The 23,379-nt window shown below is 48.4% G+C and overlaps 2 protein-coding genes across 3 annotated transcripts; one reads left to right on the forward strand and one right to left on the reverse strand.

Moving 5' to 3' along the window:
* Window positions 1-866: 866 nt before the first annotated feature.
* TCTE1 (t-complex-associated-testis-expressed 1) lies at window positions 867-16,926 on the forward strand. Of its 2 annotated transcripts, none has more exons than XM_003769114.2 (5): window positions 867-1,176; window positions 8,887-9,141; window positions 12,618-13,186; window positions 14,979-15,428; window positions 15,870-16,926. In XM_003769114.2, exons 2-5 carry the CDS (start codon window positions 8,985-8,987, stop codon window positions 16,074-16,076), a joined length of 1,383 nt encoding a protein of 460 aa, XP_003769162.1. In that variant the 5' UTR covers window positions 867-1,176; window positions 8,887-8,984; the 3' UTR covers window positions 16,077-16,926. The 2 variants fall into 2 exon arrangements, with proteins under 2 accessions (XP_003769162.1, XP_031820623.1); XM_031964763.1 differs by having other exon boundaries at window positions 867-1,169.
* A 308-nt stretch (window positions 16,927-17,234) lies between these two features.
* Window positions 17,235-22,952, reverse strand: TMEM151B (transmembrane protein 151B; the record flags this gene model as incomplete). Its single annotated transcript, XM_031968619.1, has 2 exons — window positions 17,235-21,201; window positions 22,501-22,952. Coding segments are annotated over 2 exons (1,557 nt in total), but the record flags the coding sequence as incomplete, so codon positions are not given.
* Window positions 22,953-23,379: the final 427 nt, after the last annotated feature.

Below are 23,379 nucleotides of genomic sequence, written 5' to 3' on the forward strand. Positions count from 1 at the left end.
CAGTCTAAAAGTCTCTTAAGCATCTGGCTTCTGGCAGTCTTCTCCAGACTTTACCACCAAGTGCTTGGGAAACTGGGCATTCTCTGGAGCTTTAATGAGGGAGAAGGGAGCCAGCTAGGATGACTCCCCTGCAACTGAGTCTGGATGGATGGCTGAACATCAAAATTTAAAAGGGCCACCTGCCTCCTGGTGTCCAAAGCTGTAATTTAAAGGTCTCGCTTCCTCAAGTGGAGTTTGGCCCCTCCATGGTGTAGTCTACTTGACAGCTGATTTCTCATTTTAATTAAGATGTTACTGACTTATTGATTAATCACTGCTGTGAACACAATTGTCTCCAAAGTTCCCAGCGCCTGGCCCCTCTGTTGTTTACTCCTGCCCTGCCTATGTCTCTGGGGCTTCCAAGTCTTCTGTCACGTCCAGGCTGCTCCTCCCTCCCAACCTCATTAAGGACATGAGCTCATTGGGGGAGGGGGGGGCAGTGAGAAAGAAGGGAAAGAAGCTGATTTAACCCTTCCTCCACTGTGCCCATCTTGTGGCCGTGGCCTTACCCCCTAGAAAATGAGAAGCAGACCCCTACCTCTTCTGGGGAGACTAGGTGGGGCTGGGCTGAGGAGAAGCTGGGGGCTTAGGATTCACTCTCTGCTTCCCTCTTGGAGGGAAAGGACTGCACAAAGGTGCCAGGGTTTATTGTGACTGCTGAGGAGGGGGAAGGGAGATACACAAACCTTGTTGGGAATCCCTGCTTACGGAAATTGTTCCACAACTTCCCCTGAGGTTGGCCAGAAGGGGGAAGAGCAGGGGTTAGGCTCAATAGATGTAGACTTCTACCCTGGCAACACCCATTTTTCTAGTTTATCTAAAGAAAATAGACTTGAGATAAGTCCTTACAGTTAGCTCCTTACATGCAAAAGAATAAATTACAGTCCTATGGGAAGCATGAAGGTGTGCTCAGGAGGGACAAAGCCCACATGTACACATTGCAAGTACACGGGTATACATCATACAGTACTCTTAAAACTGCGCAGGCGCTCACTCGCACACTCCTTCCCTTAACAACAGCCCGCGTGCATGGCAACCAATGCAGAGAGCCTTCCGGTGGGGGGGAGGGGAGGTGTCTCCATGGAGACAGAGCCAGGCAGAGGGTCCCAACTAAACTGAAGGCGACCAAGGTAGCCGGTGAGGAGACCTTGGGGGGGAGGCCAGTTGGTGTCTTTGTGCCCTGCATTCCCTTTATGCCCATGTCCCTGTCGTTCACCCTGTCCAGATCCCCTTTCCCTTCCTCCTGCCTACTCTATCTCCCCCTGGATAAAAGAATCCTATCCTGCCATCATCTCCACCTTTTAACCCTCTGGCCTCTTCCATGACTGGTGGTTTCAGACTTAACCTCTTTGTGCTACAGCTTCCCTGAATTGGTCCCTATTCCCTCTTGGCTAAAGGAGAGGAGGTAGGAAAGTCTGGTAGCCCCAGCAGCAGCCCCTTGAGATCACTCCACAGGTGAAGAAAGATGCCGGTTCCCTTGTCCCCAGGGAATGGTTATTTACTTAGCAGTAAAACGGGAAGGGCTGGTTGCTTATGAAAGGAGGAGGAAGATGGTGCAAAGGACCTGGGGACATCATTAATACTCATGCCTCTGTTCTGTTCCTGCTCTGCTTCTACATCCCTTGGGACAGAGGCCCCTTTGGGAAACCCAGAATTTCCCCGCTTCCCTCCCTGCAGTCTCTTTCCCTTGACTACAGAGTAGGCTGCTGCATCCTAATCTCCTCACAAGACCGGTGGACAGGCACTGCAGTGACCTTTAGAAAGCTGAGAAGAAAAGCCTGGTAGGAGTCACCAGTGTTTGAGGCAGAGTGAGGAAGGTTAAAAAAAAAAAAAAAAAAAAAAGCCCTCATTCATTTTGGGTCAGTTCTGGATTTGAGCCTGCTGGAGTTGCAGGCGGTTTGAGCAAGAGCCATAAGCCTAGAGGACAGGTAACCTGGATTCACAGTGTAATGTGGTAAAAAGGACCACGGATGGGAGGCAGGAAACCTGACTGTGTCTCAGCTGTGTCCATTGCTAGCTTGTGACCTTGGCAAATCATTCAGCTTCCAAGCTTGTTGTCTCATCTTTATGATGGAAATTATACTTGTATTACAGATACTGTTGTGAGGAAAGCCCTTTGTAAATTATAATGTGCTGTATAAACATGTGTTATCACATTTATGAAACAATTTTGCTAGGGTGAAAGAGACTAAACCCATGTATTCTGGGGGTGGGAAGGAGAAAGAAGAAAGAAATGAACATGGCATAATAGAAAAGGCACTGGATTTGGAGTAGAGAGATGAGTTGAGATTCTTACTGAATTTTGGGAAAGTCACTTTGTCCAAGCCTCAATTTCCTTATTTGTCAAATGGGAGCAGTGAATCAGATGAAGATACCTTCCATGATTCCATATGTTCCTCATTCCTTCCAGCCAGAATTCCATATCTGCCCCTTGTCTTGCTACTGGTGATAAAACTTAGGTTGCATCCCATTTTCCTTGACTGTCTTCATTCACTCTCATCCCCACATAGCCCTCCCCACAAGTTATATGGATTATTTCATCAGATCCCAGCTCTCCCTGGTTATAGTATAATATAGTACAATATAGGAAAATGGGAATAGAGGTAACTAGATACAATGGATAGAGTGATGTGCCTGAACTTAGGAAGTCCTGAGTTCAAATATGATCTCTGATACTTGGTAGCTACATGACCTAGTATCAATCACTCAGCTTATGTTTTCTCATTCCTTGTGGGATTGTTGTGAAAGTCAAATAAAATAATATTTGTAAAACACAGTATGGTGATTGGCACATGGTAGATGCTATAGAATTATTCTTCTGTTCCGAGTCACCCAATTGCAATCAACCCCGGATGGTCAAGAATCACCTAAATTTGCCCCTACTCTTCCATTCTGTGATGTTATCTTAGGGGAATTAGGCAAGGAAATACATTTAGAGGATGTGTTCATTTTTAGTCACATTGAGATTGATATAGGTGGGACATCCAAATAGAGATGTTCAAAAGGCAGTTTTGAAATATGGGACTGGGGCTTGGGGAAGAAGTCAAGGCTGGAGAAATAGGTTTGGAAGTCATGTGGTCAGAGGTGAGCAGATGAAAGTAAATGAGATCTTAAAGAGTAAAGAGAGAAGAGGGTCAATGGTAAAATCTTGAAGGACAGAAAAGGAGAAAAGAAAGCATAAAAGGAACAATTAGAAAAGTAGGAGAGTAAGGAAAGATTATAGGTTTAGAGCTGAAAGGAACCTTAGAGGCCAACAAATTTCAGCCTTTCATTGTACAGATGAAGAAACTAAAGATAGGTTGAGTGATTTATGGTCACATAGTCAGAGAACATTTGAACCCAGGTTTTTATGTACAAGGTATTACATGGAGTGTCAGAGAAGTCAAGGAAGCAATATTGGGGGGGGAAGTTGTTGGGTCTCACAATCAGGAAGCTGTTAGTGACCTTGAAGAATGCATTTTTAGTAGCGTATGATAAAGCTCAAATTTCTTTAAAGTATGAAAGGGTGTTTAGGGGCAGCAGAGACAGCCATGTTAAAAGAAGAATATTAGGGAAATATGTGAGTGTTTTTAGGCAGAAAGGAATGAACCACTGGAGAGAATGAGAATAAAGATATAATTGAGATACTAGATAATTGCCTGAACAAAGTTCCAGAAAAGACAAGTAAATATGGAGGTTGAAGACACTGAATTAAGCTTAGTAATGAAGACATACTTCTTCCACTAACCTAGGTGAAAAGTCAGGTCAGTCAAACAGGAGGCCGTGTCATCTTGGGAAAAGAAAAGACGAGAAAAATTTGGTATTGAATGTCTAGAATCACTGAGGATGTGGGAAGGGGAGTACTGGAAAATCCACAAAAGATTAGTATTTGGTTAGTCCAGGAACAATAACTATACAATGGAAGTTGATCCTAGAAATGTAAATTGTGTTGCATCAAACTGGTTTTCTCTAGCAACTCCAGCTCAGAAAGAATAGGGAAAGAAACAGGGAGAGTGACCTAGGTTTGAACATTAATTAGAAATTCACAGGAATGAGGTATTTTAGGGAGAAAGTATTGTTAAAATCACTAATCGTGGCATCCAAGGTAAGCAGAGAGCCCTGTATCCCAATGGAGACTAACAAACTATATAAATTGAAAGGATCCATAGATTGGCTTTTGTGCTCCAGAAGAAGTATTTTTAAACTATAAATAACTTCTTCTATAGCATGAATAACTTCAGTAATTAAACCCACTCAAGTAGAAGTTGACAACCCTCTGATTATCAATATCAAGTGAGAACTATATAGAGAAATGCACAACAGAAATATTTGCCACCATCTTGAAGGAGACCCAGTATCTAAGTCCAAATAGAAGTGTATTTTACAGATGGTGAGGTTCTTTTAAGTGACATTGTACTGATTCCATTAAGAACATCCAAAACATCACAAGATCCTTTATGTGAGCTCCACAGCACCTCAAAGAGAATTCAGCTTAATGATCCAGTCCGCAAAAACCAAATGGATGAAGACTATCTGGTGTCTCCATCATATGCAGATGAATCAACAGCCCAACAAGTTGGGCCATCCTGAATAGAGAATTTGGATTAACAGCAAGCTGGGCCCAGAGAAACAAAAGAATAAGAGGAGGAAAGAAGACCTGAATTGCTTTGAAGAAATAGCAAGATGTTCCTTGAAATTATGTTTCTAGAAATTATCACAATCAAGAAGTAAAGTTGCAGGTCCCCCAAAAGGCAATAGAGAAAGTAATTGTGGGCATGGGTAGGAGGCAACTGTGACCAAGAAGTAGCCAAGAAAATAGCAACAGAAAAATGTTATGATTGGAAAAGGTGGGCCAGTCATTTCATAAGTATGGAGGATAACCAATGGACAGTGCTTGTGCTCTATCAATGCTTATATCATGTCTAGAAATGCCGGAAAGAAAAAGAAAAAAGGGCCCTAGAGTATGGAGAAAAGCATTCTTCCCCAAAAAGAATTTATGAGAAGATTAGAGAAAGGGTCACACACGATAAGAAGGCATTATTTGGATGGCTCTATTTGTTAGGAAATCCTTCCTTCCTTGGAAACTGGTCAGGGGAAAGTCCCTTGTTGTAGGGAAATATTGCAAAATTTATTGCAACATCTGAGTCAAGTGGTGGTGACCATGTGAGGAGAGAGAACATCTTTATATATTACTCCCTTCCACAAACTCTACTGTCCAACCACATTTAGCTTGCTTCCTGTTTCTCACGTAAGCAATGACACCTCTCATCATCATATCTTTCCTTTGGCTGTCCCCCATACCTAGAAAGTTCTCCTTCCTCCTCTTTGCTTCTCAGTACCCCGGTTTGTCAGCAGTTACATAAAGGACTGAGAGGACATTTCCCTGCACATTGAATGCAGGTCACTGAAATCAGGATCGTCAGCCAAACTAGGACATGCGGTCACCCCCATGTGTAAATACTGTAGACAACAGATAGGTACATGGAACTTGGAGTTGCTGCACTGGCAGAGATGTTTCCCTAAATGGAAGAATCTCGGTTCTCTCAAGTGAGAAGGTATTCTCCCTATAGGCACAGCCTCCGGGCACGATGTGTTAGGAGGAGAGTTAGGTTTGGATACCCTGCAGTTAGCCAGCTCCTAGAAGGTCTTCATACACTGGAAACAGGTTTGGATCTCAGAGGAAGACCCCAGCCTGGAGCAGAACTGTTTCTCTGACTGTCTCATCTCTGAGACCACGCACTCCTTCATGGACCCTTGATCCAAGCCAAAATAGATGTCCTGGGGGCTAGAAGAGCATCCACTTCAGGGATTGCTGGCTCCACCTGAAGCCCCGCTCCTCTTCAAAGACCTCTTCACTCCTTAACGGACTTATCCTTCCTTCATAGACCATAATCATCCTTACAAACCTCATCATCCCTTAAGAGGCCTCTTCAGAGACCTCCCACTTTCATCAACCCTATCCTTCACAGAACCCACCTTCCTCAGAGGTCCCATCCTCCCTCAACAAACCCCCTTTCTTCATAAAACCCATCCTTCACAGACCCCCAACCTCACCAACCTTATCCTCTGTAAATAGACCCCTTTCAGAGATTTCTGTTCAAAGACCCCAATCCTCCTCACAAACTCTATCCTCCTTTAACAGAGTCCCTTAGTTATCAGACCTCATCTTTTCATAAAACCCCATCCCAGCTTCACAGAATCCCTCCCTCCCTTCAATGCCATCCTTTCTCAGAAATATCGTCCTCCTCCAAAAGACCCAATCCCTGTTTACAGATCCTATTCACTCATAGACCTCTCTCTCTTCACCCCCACCCCACTACCTCCCCACAGTCCTGTCATTCAAATTGTCTAGGCTGGGTAGTTACATGTGTTGTATTCTAATTTGCATGAATCTGAATTTCATTTCCATTTTGAGCATCAAAATGCAAAAACCCCAACCCCAGCTTTTCCCCTTTCCTCCTGCTCTAACAGAACAGGCTCTCTGCTTCCCAGATAATCGGTCCCTCCTATGGGTCTTCCACATGGGCTCCCCCTCCTGACTCCTCAGGGCCAATTCCCTTCCTTAGGTGGTGAAGGTGCTGCAGCCAGCACTTAGCCACCGAGTGGGACTAGACGGGGGGCAGCACCATCTGCTGTGCTCTCTCTGCCAGGGAACACGGTGGCTTGGTTCAAAGGAGCCCTCCCTGCCGGGCAGGAAGCCGAGAAACAGATTCAAAAGGAGTCCAGGCAAAGTGGGGAAGCAGTCAGAGCTTGCGGAGGAGGGCACAGGGGTCCTAAGGGCTCCAGCCTGTTCCGGTTCCAGCCCTAGCTCCTAGGACCAGGATCCCCACAAGCGAGGCTAGAAAGATATCAGTTTGTGGGCAGAGGAGGATATCCTTATGGCACAATCACGTCCCCTGAATCTCAGACCCAAATTTACTTCTATTTTCACCGCCAATGCATGCCTGCTGTTATCTGAGATATTGAAAGTCTGTAGAAAAAAAAGAAGAAACCAGGGGCCTCCTTTGCTGCCTTCTCCCCTCACCCACCTCACCCACCTTCTCTCTACTGACCCATTCTCAAGGAGAGTTGTTAGGTCAGGACCCAAGCATGAGCAGACAAGGGGTCAGTGAAACAAAGGTAACCCTCCCTTACTCTTCATACTCCTTCCTCCCTTTCCTCCCAAGCCAGAAAGCTGAGCTTAGAATGTCAGCTCATTATGAATAGGAATCATACTATTCTTTGTACACGAATCCCCAGCATCTAGCTCAGTATCCAGCATGAAGTAGGTCTCACTGATAGATCGACTGGAGGTCTTGAGTCAGACTCTAACTCTAGAAGGATGGGATTGGAGAAAGGAAATGAAGAGAAAAAACAAAGAAATGAAAAGGCCTGACCTAGAAATCTTCTCCAGCTTGTGACTAACCTCTGGACTCTGGGGCAGGGACTCTGATCATCCATCCACCCAGAACCTGGACCTGGCTCTGTTCTAGCTCATAAAGCCAAGCTCATATTAAGAGGGAAAAACCAGATTTTTCTTGGGCAGCATGATAATTATGGAAATATATATAGAAGAATTGCACATCCAACATACATTGGATTATTTGCTGTCTAGAGGAGGGAGTGGGGGAGAGAGAAAAAAATTTGGAACACAAGGTTTTGCGAAGGTGAATGTTGAAAATTATCTATGCACGTCTTTTGAAAATAAAAATATTTAATAATAAAGGGAGGAACCAAGACCAATTTAGGGGAAAGAAGTAGGCAAGAGAACCTTCTCTTCTGTCCTGACGGCTTGGACACAGGGTGGGGATACGTGGAGAGATTTGTATTTCTTTGCATATAGAAAGATTGCAGATACACTTGCCTCCACAGTCATAGGTATGCTCCCATGTACATCCACATTTGTAAAGGCAATAGATTTTCCTCCCAAAGCCTATTCCATAGTGGATTTCAACCCATCTACCCAGTACACCCCTTCCCTGACATCTCCTTCAATCAAACAAACAAATTTCTGTTAAGTAAATCAAACTCCTAACTAAAGGAATCCCCTATTAATCTTAAAACTTTAATAATTTTTTAAGTGTTACATTTACTTAAGAATATAGAAATTCGCTTCTTTAATGCTAAGGTGAAAGACAGTATTGCATAATGAAGAGAGCTAGCTTCAGAGTTTGGAAGACATGTTCTGGTCTGATCTGACCCATACTATGTGACTCCAGGCCAGTTATTCAATCTCTTAGGAACCCCAGGCCACACTCTCAACTCCAAAGTGCAGAGAAGGAATCAATCTGCATTAATAGGAGAAGTTCCTCAGCCCAGCTTCCTGTCCTCATGATGCTATAGATGAAGGCCCTGGCTGACACCAACACAACATTTCTCAACTCTGCATTTTCTTTGACTATTCCCCATTTCCTAGAATGCTCTGCTTCCTGCTTCCTGGCTTCCCTAGCTTCCTTGAAAACCTAAATAAAATTACATCTTCTAAAGAAAGTCATTCCCAAATCCTCTTAAGTCTAGTATCTTCATTCTGTTATATGTACGTATAAGATGTATGTGTGTGTTTGCGGTCTTCCCCCACAGACTCCCATCCCCACCTCTTTCCCTCAGTATACCGTATATCCCTCTCTATCCTTCTTCTGATGTTTCCCTAACTTATCCTTGTATCTCTCAGTCCCTTTTCCTCTCACCTTGGTGCCTTCTCCTCTCCCTCTGGCTCTTCCTGTATCTTAATACTGACCTAAAAAAGACTCCACGGAGGGCTAAGCTCTCTGCTTCAGTGCCCCATTAGCCATAGCCCAGCTTGATCTCCATATTCATTATTATCATCAAGCATTTTATGGGTCCCTGCAATGTACCAGCTACTGACACTAACCTTATCTCTTGCTCTAGGACCTCAGCAGCCACTCATTTCTGGCTTTTTCTGCTTGAGGAGTCTCCCAAACTCCTGAACCCTTTGTGTCACAGCCCCAGCCTCCCCCTAAGTAACCATGGCAATCCCCCCACCATCAAAGACTGCAGCAACAAACCCAGCCTCCAACGCCCGCAGGATGCGTAGAATCATTGCAGAGGACCCAGAATGGACTCTGACAATCATACCCAGTCTCATTGAGCTCTGCTTGCAGCATATTGTCGACAATTTTGAAAGTAAGTGCCATCTATCCCTATTCACCTCAGGGAGGCTGTCCTCTAGACAGCTGGGAGGAAAAAACCAAGGGGATTTGGCTACAATAGTTAGAATCCCTAAGTACCGTGCAAAGGTCTCCTGGGAATTTATCCTATTAAGTTAGGGAGGTGCTTATTGACTAGGGTATTCAAAGATTGTGTCCTTAGCTTTCCACTCCTGGCCCTGGGACTTTCCCCAATTCTCAGCAGCTATCACATTGTTTTCAACAATCTTCACTTCATAGGGACCCTCCTTCCCAGAACTAACCATCAAGACTTTTAGTGAACCTGTGGATTGCTCAGAAGAAATTTTTCCAGTTCTGGGAAAAGCTAAACCAGCTTTAAAGAATTCCCAGTCTAACTGGGGAGACACAGTCCCTACCTTTGACAAAAGAGATAAGCTCTGTCCGTCCACAAGGCACATCCAGTCTAATGGGACAAATAATGTCTCTACCTTTAAAGAGCTCCCAGACTCATGGAAGAAACAAAATTACTTCTGTTTGGGAGTTTGTGTGTAAAAGCAGGAAAAAGTCCTGACAAGCCAATATATGGGAGCAACTTAATGAAAATATAGCAAAGTAAATACATACACATCTAAGCCAATGTACTCTGTTAGCCAGGAATTGTTGCCTTAATGGCCTTTCTTTTTTTTTGCCTATAATGCTTTTCCTTATCCTCTTGACCAACCCTTGCCCTAACCCCCCTGAAATCTGAGTTTCTTTTTTGATGAGACAGTTAGGATTGAGTGATTTGCCTAGGGTCACACAGTTAAATGTTAAGTATCTGAGGCCAGATTTGAACTGTGGTCCTACTGATTTCAGGGCCCGTGCTCTATCCACTGTGCCATCTAGCTGCCCTGAAATCTGAGTTTCAAAGGAGAAGCTGGCACAAGAAATATTTTTAGACAAGGTGTTCTATGTTGAAAGTAAGAAAAAAAAATTGACAGTAAAGGATGAGTTGAAGATGCTCTAATGAGATACATCCATAAGTGAACTGAGGATTCACTTGGTACCTAATCTCTAATATCTACTATCTCTGTAAGTTTAAGCTAGTCCCTTAACCTCCCTTGATTTCAGTTTGTAAAATGAGGAGGACTGGAATGGATGGCTTTTTAAGATTTTTTCCCACTACTTCCAGCTCTAAATCTGGGATCTCATGATTATAGGACTCCCCATTTGTCATACGTGGAAAAAGCAGTGGATTGGAAGTTGAGGAACTTGTGTTCAAATCTTGCCCTCATCACTCAGTTTGCTCAGTTATAAAATGAGAGGAATTGGATTAGATGACTTTTGAAGTCCCTTCTTAATCTAGTTCTATGATCGTAGGATTTCTGTGCTCCTTGAGAGCAGTTACTATTTTGATGAGCCTCAATCAAAAAAAAAGAGACCAGGGTAATGAATGCTTCAATGAAGACCAGTTCCAAGTCTGGTCCACTTCCAGCCTGGTCCACTTAGGGAGATTTTGTCAAAACAAAACATTTCAAAGCAAACTTTCATTCTTCCTGGAAGCCTTCCCTTACTAACTATACTCCACTCTGGTGATATCTTTACTAATCCTCCTTGATAGAAAACTTTTAGCTGAACTGGAATAAGTTAATAAGAAATAGAACTATTAGGCCTTCTATATTAGGTATATTCCTTCTGTACAGACATCTGATTTCCAGTGGCCTAGCGTGATATTTCTGAATTTATATTGCTTTCTCTTCTCCCCCCCCAAATAAATAAATCTTAAAAAAAAAAAAAAGACGGGGGGAAAGTATGCTCAGATTTGGTTAGTGGATCTGGCATAGGAAAAAAGGCGGCAAGAGGAAGAGAAAAAGTAATAGGAGATTAAAATTTGAGGTATGGACAGAATTTCTACCTTGAGGTTATTAATGTTAATTAAGACTAGAGATATCAGTTCCAGAGAGACAGATACACAGACAAACAGAGAGAGGAAAGAACAGAGGCAGAAAGACAGAGAGATGGGAGATAAGAAGGGAGGGGGAGAGAGAAGAGACACAGAGACAGACAGAAACAGAGAAAGAAAGAGAGACAGAAACAGACAGAAAAAGGGAAAAAGAGAGAGAGAGAGAGAGAGAGAGAGAGAGAGAGTAAGGAGAAATCGAATTTTCCTGAATTTGCAGTATCCAGACTCAGGGATCAGATCTGAGGCAGCTACTAATAATAGATAGAATACTGGACCTGAGTTTAAAGGTGACCTTGGACATTTACTATAATCCTGGACAATTTGATTGACCTTGATTTGCTTCAGGTTCCTCAACTAGAAAATGGGGATAATAATAGCACCTCTACAGAGTTGTTGTGAGGATTAAATGAGATATTTGTAAAAATATTTAACACGGAGCCTGGAACAGTGCTTTATAAAAGCTTATTCCCTTCCTTCTTTTCCCAGCTTATCACCTATGATCTAGTCCAAACTGATCTATTTGCTGTTCCCCATATAAGACATTCTATTTTGTCCAGCCTTTCCTTCGTGCCTAGAATGTTTTCCTCTTAGAATCTCTACCTCCCTTCCAGGAGACCTTTCCAGATTCCTCCAATGACATAAGAGCACAGATTGAGGAATTTATTTTTGGGATATGATCAATCTGGAAGTTTGTTTTCTTTGATTAAACTTATATGTTACAAGTGTTTTGTTTTTCTTTTCTTTCTTCAATAGAATGGTGAAGGATGTGGGAGTGAGAGAAGTTGAATTTTTGTTCATTAAAAAAAATTAATTTAAAAATAATCACTCTTTTTGGCAGATAAAATAAAAATAGATTTAATTTTTTAAAATCAGACGCTAGTGCTCCATGCCAACCAGTTTTGTTTTATGTATATGATATATATATATATATATTTACTTATCTGTGAATATTAATTAAGACTAGAGAGATCAGTTCCCAGAGAGCCAGAAACAGAGCCAGAAAGACAGAGAATATAAGTTTATTGAAAGCAGTAACTTTTATTTTATTGCCTCCCCATAACCTATAAAAATAAATAACATATGAAAACTATCTTTACATATATTTGGAAAAATAAAATACTATTGAAAAAAGAAGAAATCATCAAATGCTTCAAAAAATAAAAAGGAAGATAAGTTATTGAAATTGAGAAAAAAAGAAAAGGTAAAATGAAATTGGCAAATAGATTTAGTGTCTGTCATCTCAGGTGATTCTCAGAGCCACAGTGCTCTTGTTATAACATCATCATCCTCGTGTAATTATGGCACATAGTAGGTGCAATTATTACCAGCTCTACTTTTATAGGAAGCAGACAGACGTTAGGTGAGTTGGCCAGGGTTAGGTCTGAGCGCACGCTGAGTCCAGCATTGTCCCGTTATTCGCCACAACTGCCCCCACCGGGCAGCCCCCCCTCTCCGGGCCCCCCTTTTCCAGTAGGAGCTTAACAAACGCCAGCTGACCGCTTCCCTACAGATAAGACGGCCTTTGGTTCGACTCTGTCTTTCCTCCACAGACAACCCTATCCTCCCACAGCTCAAGCCCGAGCAGCAGCGGAAGGTGCTGGACCGCCTGTCCACGGACATGCCCCTGAGGGTGGTCGCCAACCTGATCAGCGACGAGACCTACTGGCGCCGCTGCTGCACCCAGCGCTGGCCGGTGGGGCACGTGGAGATGTACGGCAACAGCTGGAAGCGGATGTTCTTCGAGAGGCACCTCCAGGACCTCCTGAAACTCTTCATCCCGGGGACCACGGACCCCAACGTCATCCTGGACATGGTGCCCCTCTGCCAGGACTACGTGGTGAGGCTCCAGGTGGACCAGTTCCTGCCGCCGGTGAAGCTGGAGCAGGCGCTCCAGGAGATGGACCAGTCGGACTCGGCCAGCGAGAACGAGCTGGAGGAGGTCAACATGGACCACTACCAGCTGGGGGACCTGCTGGCCGGCCTGCGGCGGCTGGAAGAGCTGGACCTCGTGTTCGCCGTGAAGGACTGCGGCATGAACTTCGAGTGGAACCTGTTCCTCTTCACCTCCCGGGACTGCAGCTCCCTGGCCTCCGCAATTAAGGCTTGCCACACCCTCAAGGTGGTCGAGACCCCTTCCCGCCTGCCCTTTTTGCACAGAGCCGCAGGCTGGCGGGGAAACGGGGCACACCCGGAGGAGAGAACGGTGTGGCCGCTTTAGAACCAGCACCCCCGGCTTCCAGTCCTGCTTCTGACATTAGCTAGCTGCGACTGTGGGCAGATTGGTCCCCCTCTCCAGGCCTCAGTTTCCCCATCTATAAAAAGGCTTAGTTTGGATGATCCTTGGAGTCTCTTCCAGCTCTAAATACGAGAGCTTATACCTATGACTTCAGAGCTCTTCCATGACAACCCATGTCATGGGAGGGGTTTCTTTTCCTTTCTGCTCCTTTCCTTACTCAACCACAAACATTCCTATTCCTCTTTCCCAGTCCTTTCTATGTTCCTATTAAGATGCAGCAAGTTTGGAGTCGAGAAGGCCTGAGCTCTCTAGCTCTGTGTCTACAGGCAAATCACCTAATCCCTCTGAGCCTCAGTTATCGGATCTGTAATGTAAGAGTTTGAGGCAGATTGCCCCAAGGTCCCTTTCAGCTCAAATTCTTATCATCTTAAGTGCGAACCACCTTGCTGCTGGGGCGTAATGCCCAGGGCATCGACCTTCCTCAACCTCAATTCTCTCATCTGCAAAATGAGGATAATTTACATATTCCATATACTTATATATACACACAATCATATATATAGTTATATAAAATCCTTTGCAAAATTTAGTGTTTATATGTGTATATATATATATATATATAAATACTAGCTACTGTTATTGTAAATCTATTGTCCATTGATCCCTTTCTCCTCCTTCCTGCTATCTCCCTTTTCCTTTTGTTTCTCTCCCTTTTTCTTCCTCATTTTGTATTCTTTTCTCTTTCCTTCCTCTTATCACCTTCTCTTGACTTTCCCCCTGCTCTACTATATACACAGGTACACACCACATACATGTGCAACACACATGTACATGCCTACACATGCAACACATCAACACGCACACACATGTACACCACACAACACATGCTCACACACATGACCAATGTGCACGCACACCTGCACATGTCTGTTGCTGCACATGTACACACAGAGACACGTGTGCAATGAACAATACAGTGCAATGTATACGCATGTATGCAGATACATCCCTACATAGGCACACAGATATGCATGAATATGCATTCACACCTGCACATGTGTGAGGAATGTACATGTACACAGGTGCACACAGACCGCTCTAACTTCCTCCTTCTAAAGATGGCCTCGGTATAGGAACACTTCTAGAAAACCTTCATCTTGTCTTTGTGTTTCTATTCCCAGCTCAGACTTCATCCTCATTACTACTTAAGATGGTTTTCCACAGTGTGTTAAAAAAAAAAAAATTAATGAGCTTCTTCCAAGACAGGCTATTCCTGAGACGAGACACACAATCCAGCACTAGACCGATCACGCAAAGCCTTTTCCCCGCGATAAGCCCTCTCAGCATTTCCCCAGTATCCCACATCTAGAGTTGGAAGGAAATCCAGAGGCAGTTGAGGCTGCTAATTCCCTCATTTTTACAGATAAGGAAACTGGAGCACCTGATAATAAGCTAGGGAAGTCTTAATTAGTTCTGCCTGTCACCTATCCCCGTCCTGTACTACTCTCCCGTTCAGAAGAGAAATGCCCTCCACCTTCAGAGTCCAGTTCCAGGAAGTCTGACTATGAGACAGAACTGTCAGACTGCTTCCCTCCCTCACCTCATTTCCTCCTAGAAAGATCAGATAGGACAAGTTCCCACCTAGTGATGTCCCAAAATTCTTCTGCCCCCTCAGATCTTCAGGCTGACTCGGAGCAAAGTGGACGATGACAAGGCTCGTGTGCTGATTCGGAGCCTCTTGGACCACCCGGCCCTGATGGAGCTAGACCTGTCACACAACAGTGTTGGGGACCGGGGCATGCGCGCTGCGGCCAAGCTGATCAACCATAGTCAGCTGCGGATCCTCAACCTGGCTAACAACAAAATCAGAGCTGCAGGGGCCCAGGCACTGGCCCATGCTCTGTCTTACAATACCACTCTTCTCTCCCTTAACCTTCGCCTCAACTGCATTGAGGATGAGGGTGGGCAGGCCCTGGGCCATGCCCTGCAGACCAACTCAACCCTCACCAGCCTGAACCTGGCAGGCAACGAGCTCTCGGAGCCCACAGCCTCTCTGTTCTCCCAGGTGCTGTCTGTCAACACCACTCTGACCTGCATCAATCTCTCCTGCAACCACTTTGGTCTGGTGAGTCAGCAAGGAGGGCTTTAGGAAGGGATGGCAAGGGGGTCGCTGGGCAAAGGCTCAGTGGCGAGATGGTACAGCAGCATTCAGTGCTATCGCTATGCTTGAATCTGACGCCAGCCTAAATAGATCAAGCCAACATGATACAGCAAGGATGGCAGAGGAGGAGAATAATTGGAGGAAGAGAAAGGGTGGTGGACACTTTGCAGATCCATAGTATCATAGAGTGATGAAAGAAGGCTCTCCAGATATTATGGATTCCAAATTCCCCATTCTACAGAAAAGAAAATAGGTCCAAAGGGCAAGTACCTTGCCTGGATATCTTGCTCACAGTGTCCCTTCTTAGAAGATGGGTGCCCCCAAGGACAATACCTCTCTAATATATTCTTCCCTAAGAGTTTCCCGGCTCTTACCAAATTCTTTTCCTCACACCCCATGGCATAGGATGGTGGGAAGCAGCTGTTGGAGGGCATGTCTGACAACAAGACCCTAATGGAGTTTGACCTGAGGATGTCTGAGATTGGCCAGGAGAGTGAATACCTCATAGGCGTGGCCCTCAGTGCCAACCGAGAAGCTGCCCGTCTTCGGACCTTACAGCCTACCTGCTGTCATTTAACAGTCAACAGTATCACCAGTGGTGCTGCAAGCTGAAGGAAGGGTGACTGGCATCCTAGGCGTCCACCTGCTGCTCAGTCCCACCTCCTTCACTCATTGACCCCCAATCCCCTTGCCTACTGACCAGACTCATCCCAAAGACACTCTTCTAATAAAGCCCCTGTCCTGTTCCCATTCATCTTCAGCTCCCACCCACCCCCACTCCAAGGAAGAGAAAGGAAAAAATCTGCTAAGGAATTAGGGAAGGGGATTGGGGTTAAAGACTTGGAGCAAGGAGGGTCCCAGATAGAAAAGTTGGGGACACTAGAAAGAAACAGTGGTTACAATTTTAGGATGGCTAGAGAACTCTGGAGGGGAGATGAATTCAGGAGACATCTATGGGCTATAAATATCTCCCTCATGCGGGCCACCACTCATCAGCTGCCCTCTAGTCACCTCGTTCCTTGTCCCTCCGCCTTCCTTAACTCCGTGCTGAACCCTGATTCTTTGCCTTGAACCCAATAGGAGGCATTGATAAACATGTCTTCCAACCTACATATAAGCACAGAGCTGGCTCCTTTGGGGTGCTTGATTGCCATCTGCTATCTGCAGCCCAGCCAAGGTTATCTTCCTCTCTCCAGCTCTGTGCTTGTCTTCAGTCATTCCCCTGACTGAGCCACTGCTCACAGACAATGGGGGAACAAGACTAGTTTTTTTGGGGAACTATCCATGGGTGATAAATTTGGACGAAGAGATAGTATAGATCAAATTGCAATCCTTATCTTCCTATCTCCCCCCCCCACACACCACCTTCTCAAAGGGGTATCACATGAGAGTGGAGCAAGGTTTAGAGCAGTGGTTCTCAAACTTTTGTTTCCAGTATTTTTATCCAATTAAAAATTATTGAGGATCTCTCCAAAGCGTTTTTGTTTATCTGAGTTATATTTATAGACATTTACCATATTGGAAATAAAAACTATTTTTGAATTTGTAGACCCTCTAAAAGGGTTTCATGGATCCCCAGGATTCTCTAGACCATACTTTGAGAACCACTGGTTTAGAGGGAAGAAAAACCTCTGGCTGGAAAGGCTTACGTGGCATCCCCTAAATCTGGACCAAAGTCCCACTTTGCTACCAGCTGCCTATCCAAAAAGGCTGTAAATGGAGGCGCAGGGCAGGGATTGAGGAGGAAAGAAGGAAGGAGGTACCAAGCTGTTGAGGGAAGTCAGTGAGTCATCTGAAAACTTTATTTTTTCCACGTTTGGTTTGTACAATCTTTTCACTTGGAGATCCTTTACAAAAAGGCCACAGCGTGATGCACCCAATAGACAGAGTACTGTCCTAACCCCCCCCCGAAGCCCCTAGCCCTCATCCCCACCACACTGAGCTTTCCAGATGTTCCCCCATATGTGTAGCTAGTAAATGCCTGCATCCCACTACCTCCCTCTTCCCAGGGTTGCCACCACTCTACCTACCTACCCTGTGTTGTGGGGAGGGCTGGGAAACAGACAAGCTCTTCCCTTCCTGCCTCTCCTGGTATTTGTCAAAGAAACTAATGGAGAAATGACAGTCTTCCCCATCCTGTTACCCTGTCGCCCAGTCCTGGAAGCCCAGACAAAGGTGAGCTCCCTCCCGGACAGAAAGCCGCCGATGTGTCAGTCGGGCAAGGCCCCAGAGCAGGGCGTTGGAGGAGGCACGGCTGGAGCTGCCTGCCACCCAGCCGGCGACTAGCAGAGCACCAGTGGGGAGTGTGCATGGGGGAGTCCCGCAGCCCGGCCCATCTGGGTGCCTGCCTCTGTGAGTTCGGTTCCATCTCTGTGCAAGTGTGAATGTGTGGGTGTGCATGTGTGTGTGCTGCTAGCAGACTTCCTCATCAGAGGAATGAGAACATTCAGTGTAAGGTTTAATTTTAGAGATTAATTAATTTCACTGGTTTGAATTTCTCCTGCCAATCAGATTCACCAAGCAAGAACCAAAGTATTCATTTCTCTAAGTCTGCCTTTTTGTGTGTGTATGTATGTGTGTGTCCCCCCAGGCGGGGGGTGGATACAGGCAAGGAATGAGAGGCCCAGGTCCTGATGCCCTTTGCTTGGCTCAGCTCCAGACAAAGGGCATTCTACATTTCCACCATGACCACTCAGGCCCTCTCTGAGGAGAATGGGTGTAATGGTTTTTTTCCCTTCCTTCTGAAGAAACAAGATGTTTCACGAGTTGACAGTAGGTGCAACAAAGAAGGGGATGGGACTGGCCATGAAGTGTATGGGGGGGGGGGGGAGAGAATCCTCTGCCTCTCCACCTAGATCTGACATGTCTTCTAGGTGGGATGAAGAGATGGCTCAGACCAAGGGGACAGGAGGAGAAAGGGGGTACAGACGTGGGTTGACTGTGGGTTGGACAATGGGGGAAAGATGGGGAGAACAGTTCCCATAGAAACCTAGTGGATGGCCTCTCAGCCCTCGATGCATACACACAGGCACATGCCCACACACCCATCTAATCAGAGCCAGGCTCTAACACCTAGAAAAGCTGCTCAGAAACCGTGCCTCCTGAATCTGTCCTTCCCCAAGCCTCCAGTGAGGAGGGATATGGGGACAGAAATGATGTTGCATAGGTGGAGGCCACAATGAGGGGGCACTGACATTGCTGGGCCCAAGGCGGGGGGAAGGGGCGCTACCTCTAGGTGTCCTCTGAGGGAGATGGGAGAAAGCAAGGGAAAGGAAGTTCTAGTTCAAGACCTACAGTAACTCATGTCCGGACTGCTTCTGCCTCTCTAGATCAGCCGAGGTGAGCTGAGCGGGGGACAGACACTTGGGAGGAGAGGGTAGCACACAGACATGCAGGCTGAAACACCAGACACAGGAAGTGCTGGGGCCCTTTCGCACTCAAGGACCAGGTTAGTGAATAGAGTCTAGGAGCAGCAGGAATGAAAGGCTGCTAAGCTACCGACAGCAGGAGAATAAAACGGGGGCAGGGCTTGTTGCTGCCTTAAGGGAACCGAGGATATACAGCAGTGACCCGAGCTCGTAGGGCTAGGGGTGCCTGGGATTGGGTATAAATATATCCCGAAGAGCCCCCAAACATTGGAATCCAGCATTTCTCCAATTTAGGCTTAGGACAAAGTTGTCAGCTCGGGCACAAAAGGAAGCCCAGCTCCTCCCCTCTCCATCCTGGTCCAGGTTCTTCCCTCAAAACGACACCCTCCTCTCTTCTGGCTCCTCTCCCTGTAAGCCCTCTCAGCCCAGATGCTTTGTTCTGCCCTCCTTCCTGGCCAGCATCCCGGGTCTCGCCCACTCAGCCTTCCCCTCTAGGGAAGGCCTCGGACCTCTGTCCCAGGGGGAGAAATGGAAGCCCAAAGGACTTAGGAAAGGAACCCAGCTGCCCTCTCTCCCTACTAGTGGGTCTCATTCCTGCAGGGCCAAAGAAAGAGATCCAAAGGTAGGAAATGTCTTTGGGAGGAGCGTCCCTCTGGGGACCGGGACTCCTGGGGCCACAAAGACAAACAGGGGGTTTCGAGGAGAGAGAGGGGCAGAAAAGAGACGGCCTGGGGTGGGGGAGGGCGGGAAGCGGCCAGAGAGGGGGGATCTCAGAATTTCCCATGGAATTGAAGGAGGGATGTCCAGAGTGCTGAGACCCACTCACATCCACTCGGGAACCCTTTCCTTCCGCCGAGTTCTCGGACCCCAAAGGGGAGGGCGGGGGAGGGGAAGCCCTTTCTTTCGGGCCTAAGGCCCCGGAGGAGGCCCACAGGGGAGGGGGTGGGGGAGCGAGCGGAAGGGGGAGATCCGGGACCCCATGTAACAGTCGGAAGAGCTGGGGAAAGGCTGGGTCCCAAGCCCATTCGGGTGAGGCTTCGCCGCTTAATGCCCTTGGAAAGCCAGGGTTTGCCCGGGGTCGGAGGGGCCGCTTTGGCCGGGATGGTTCTGGATCCTGGGTCGGTCTCCCCTCCCCCGCGCAGACACACACACACACACGCACACATCCCCCCCCCCCCCCCCCCAGCGCGCCTCGGCTTGGGGTCCCTCGGACAGTGTGGCGGGAAGGCCGCCCCGCCCTCTCGGCGGCCGGGGGAGGGAAGGGTCACAGTGAAGTCTCCACGCAGGAGCCGTGGCGGTGCAGCGGCCGGTGGCTGTGGCCCAGGCACCCCTCCTGCCGGTGCACGATGAGCACGGGGAAGTAGAGCGCGTCGTGGTAGGGCGGCGGGGGCCCTCCCTCCTCGTCCTCGTCCTCGTCCTCGTCGTCGCCGCCGCCCACGCTGGCCTGGCTGGAGAGGCGCGTCTGCTCCGTGGGGCAGCTGGCGTCGTTGACGCTGCCGCTGCGGCTCCTCCACAGGCAGCTGCGGCGGGAGCCGTAGAGGCGGCCCAGCGAGAAGCGGCTGCCGCCGCCGCCCGCGCCGCCCCCCGGGCCCCCGGGCCCGCCCGCGCCGCGGGGGCTGGCGCAGACGCTGAGCGCGCTGCGCGAGAAGATGGACGAGCTGCTGACGGCGCGCTGGCAGTGCTCGCAGCTGCGGCGGTACGGGGCGGCCCCCGCGGCCCCCGCGCCGCCGTAGCGGCAGGAGGGCGCGTAGCCCCCGCCGCAGCGCGTCCCCAGCCCGGCCAGGTCCATCAGCACGGCCTCGGAGTAGCTGGGCACCAGCTGCTGGTTGGAGCGGATGTGCCACTCCAGCTCCGTGCTGTCCACCGTGTTGACCCGGGGCAGGCGGTGCGTGAGCGCGGGCAGGGGCTCGTCGCCGCTGGGGCTGGAGCCGCCGCCGCCCTCGAGCCCGAAGAGCTTCTCCACGTGGTAGTGGGCGTAGGCCGTGCGGTACTCGCTCAGCACGCGCAGCGGCCAGGAGAGCGTGAGCAGGGCGGCCGCCCAGAAGGCCGACGGGCAGGCGTACCAGGGCGGGCGCGCCGGGTCCGGGAAGGCCACCATGTACTCGCGGAAGTCCACGTTCTTCAGGTGCATGCCCTCGCGCGCCTCCATGTAGTCGTCCAGGCCCTCGTTTTCCGCGAAGAAGCGCGCGCGCTGGCACAGGTACGCGTTCTCGGCCTCCACGCTGGCGAAGCTGAAGCACTTGGTGAAGCGCAAGCGCGTGGCCGGCGCGCCCTCCAGCCCCACCAGCGCCTTGGACACGTCGCGGACGCCGCAGCGCGCGTAGTCAAACTCGGCCTCCGCCACGTGCGTGTTCACGCGCTCGTGGTACCCCCCTCAGAACCGCTGCCCAGCCTGGGCCTTCCCATCCCCCTCAGAACCGCTGCCCAGCCTGGGCCTTCCCATCCCCCTCAGAACCGCTGCCCAGCCTGGGCCTTCCCATCCGCCTCAGAACCGCTGCCCAGCCTGGGCCTTCCCATCCCCCTCAGAACCGCTGCCCAGCCTGGGCCTTCCCATCCCCCTCAGAGCCGCTGCCCAGCCTGGGCCTTCCATCCCCTCGGAACCGCTGCCCAGCCTGGGCCTTCCCATCCGCCTCAGAACCGCTGCCCAGCCTGGGCCTTCCCATCCCCCTCAGAACCGCTGCCCAGCCTGGGCCTTCCCATCCGCCTCAGAACCGCTCTCCTCTCCCCGCACTTGTGAGGCGGCTGTTCCCCATCCTCGCCTCGGCCCTTCAATGGCCTCCCCCCTGTTTTCCTCCCGTCATGCTCCCTCCCGGAAGACTTCCCCGACCAGGCTCAGTACTCTGTTCTGATCTCTGCACGGGGGATCCCTTGCTGCTTAACGGACAAAGCTTGTTCGCATTTCCTAATTTTCCCGAATTTTAAGGGTGATAAGGTGTCTTTGTGGGCGTGTTCTCTCTGCAATTAGAAAGTAAGCTATGGGAAGTTGGGGCGGTTGGCTGTGTCTTTAAGTCAAGAGATCCCTGAGTGAGTGAAAACTGAATCACAGCAACTGTCTCCCCTGGGCCTAATGACTTTCACTATCGGACAATGAACTCCCAGAAGGCAATCTTTCCCCCCTCAGACTGGGAATATAAGCCCACTGCCGGGAGGAGCAGTATGGGTTTTGTTTGTTCGGTACCCAGCAGGGCATCTAGTGCACTGAAACCCCCTGACACATGATGCCTGAGCTTGAACTAAATTTCCATAGGACAGGCTCTGCCTTCCCCCTTTCTATTAGAAAGCAAACTCCTTGAAGGCAGGAACTGGGATTTCATCTTTCTGTACTAGTACCTAGCAGAGAGATGTTTGGCAACCTTCTGAAAGTGTGGACTCCCTCATCAGACTGCAGAATCTACTCAAGAGAATAATGGTGTCTTCTCTCTTTCTTGTAACTCCCAAGATGTCCTAATAGAGGAAGTCCTTGGGGGGAATGCTCTCAGTTGGTCTGACAGGGCATACACTCAAATTACCACCATTTTATCAGTGCTAACTCTTCCCCAGAACTCCCTCCATCACCTTCCCACTCTCCACTCCTCCCCACTCCCCAGCAATAGTGACCTTTCACTCCCTCGAGTATCAGCCTCTTCCCGCCGAGTCCCTTGGGGCCTATGGCCCTGATCTGCCCCCTTACCTGCGTGGTAGTATAGGCGTCCCCGTTTCGGTAACGGGTGACCTGTCGGGTGCGGCGTACGTAGTGGTAGCTGATGGCCTTCCACCAGATGCATGGCGTGGCCTGCTGCATGCGACCCACACGCTCTCGCACGCTGCCCACGTCCACACGGTACTGCAGCTCGTGGCGGGCCTGGCAGTGCCAGCATTCCACGAGGTAGACAGCATAGAGCATGAGCAAGAAGGCCAGGGGGATGTAGACATAGCCATTGGAGCAGGGACTGTCATGGTACATGAGGCTGTTGCCCTGATAGGCGCTGCTGAAGGTGAGGCGAGTCACCGTAGTGACATGGCACCAGGCCACGGCTCCCAAGCAGCCGTACATGAGCAGTGACAGCAACAGGCACTTCCAGTGCGACTCACGACAGAGAGACTTGGTGAAGGAGGGCTGCACTGGGCGCTGCTGCTCGGGGGGGGGGGGGGGGGGGGCAGAAGAAGAAAGGGAGGGATGCAAGAACACAACCAAAAAAAAAAAAAAAGGCAGCAGACAAATACATAAAGAAGAAACATTACCCCAAAAAACAGACATAGAGGCAGAAAAAGAAATAGAAGACAAAGAAACAGCCACAATAAAGAAAACAAGCAGTTCCAAAAGGGAGATGAGTCCAGGTTGATACAGACATAAGAAAAGATACAGAAATGAAAAAGGAGAGATGGAAACAGTGAGATGCAGAGAGAAACAGAACAAGAAGCCAGAAACAAAATCATACACAGAGAAGGAAATTAGAAAAACATCAGCAAAAAGAAACCCAGACACAAAAAGCAGGCAGGAGGAGAGATACAGAATAGCACAGAGACAAAGGCAAGGAAAAAAAAAGACAAAAGATGAAATGGGAGAG

Source organism: Sarcophilus harrisii, chromosome 4, assembly GCF_902635505.1.
Source record: "Sarcophilus harrisii chromosome 4, mSarHar1.11, whole genome shotgun sequence".
In the NCBI taxonomy this organism is placed as follows: Eukaryota; Metazoa; Chordata; class Mammalia; order Dasyuromorphia; family Dasyuridae; genus Sarcophilus; species Sarcophilus harrisii.

What these genes read in the sequence shown, in the direction of transcription:
- TCTE1 (XM_003769114.2), top strand. Translation starts at nt 8,985, where the DNA reads ATGGCAATCCCCCCACCATCAAAGACTGCAGCAACAAACCCAGCCTCC. An exon ending in AGGCTTGCCACACCCTCAAG is followed by an intron (nt 13,187 to 14,978) that starts GTGGTCGAGACC and finishes CTGCCCCCTCAG; the next exon opens with ATCTTCAGGCTGACTCGGAG. An exon ending in CCTGCAACCACTTTGGTCTG is followed by an intron (nt 15,429 to 15,869) that starts GTGAGTCAGCAA and finishes CCCATGGCATAG; the next exon opens with GATGGTGGGAAGCAGCTGTT.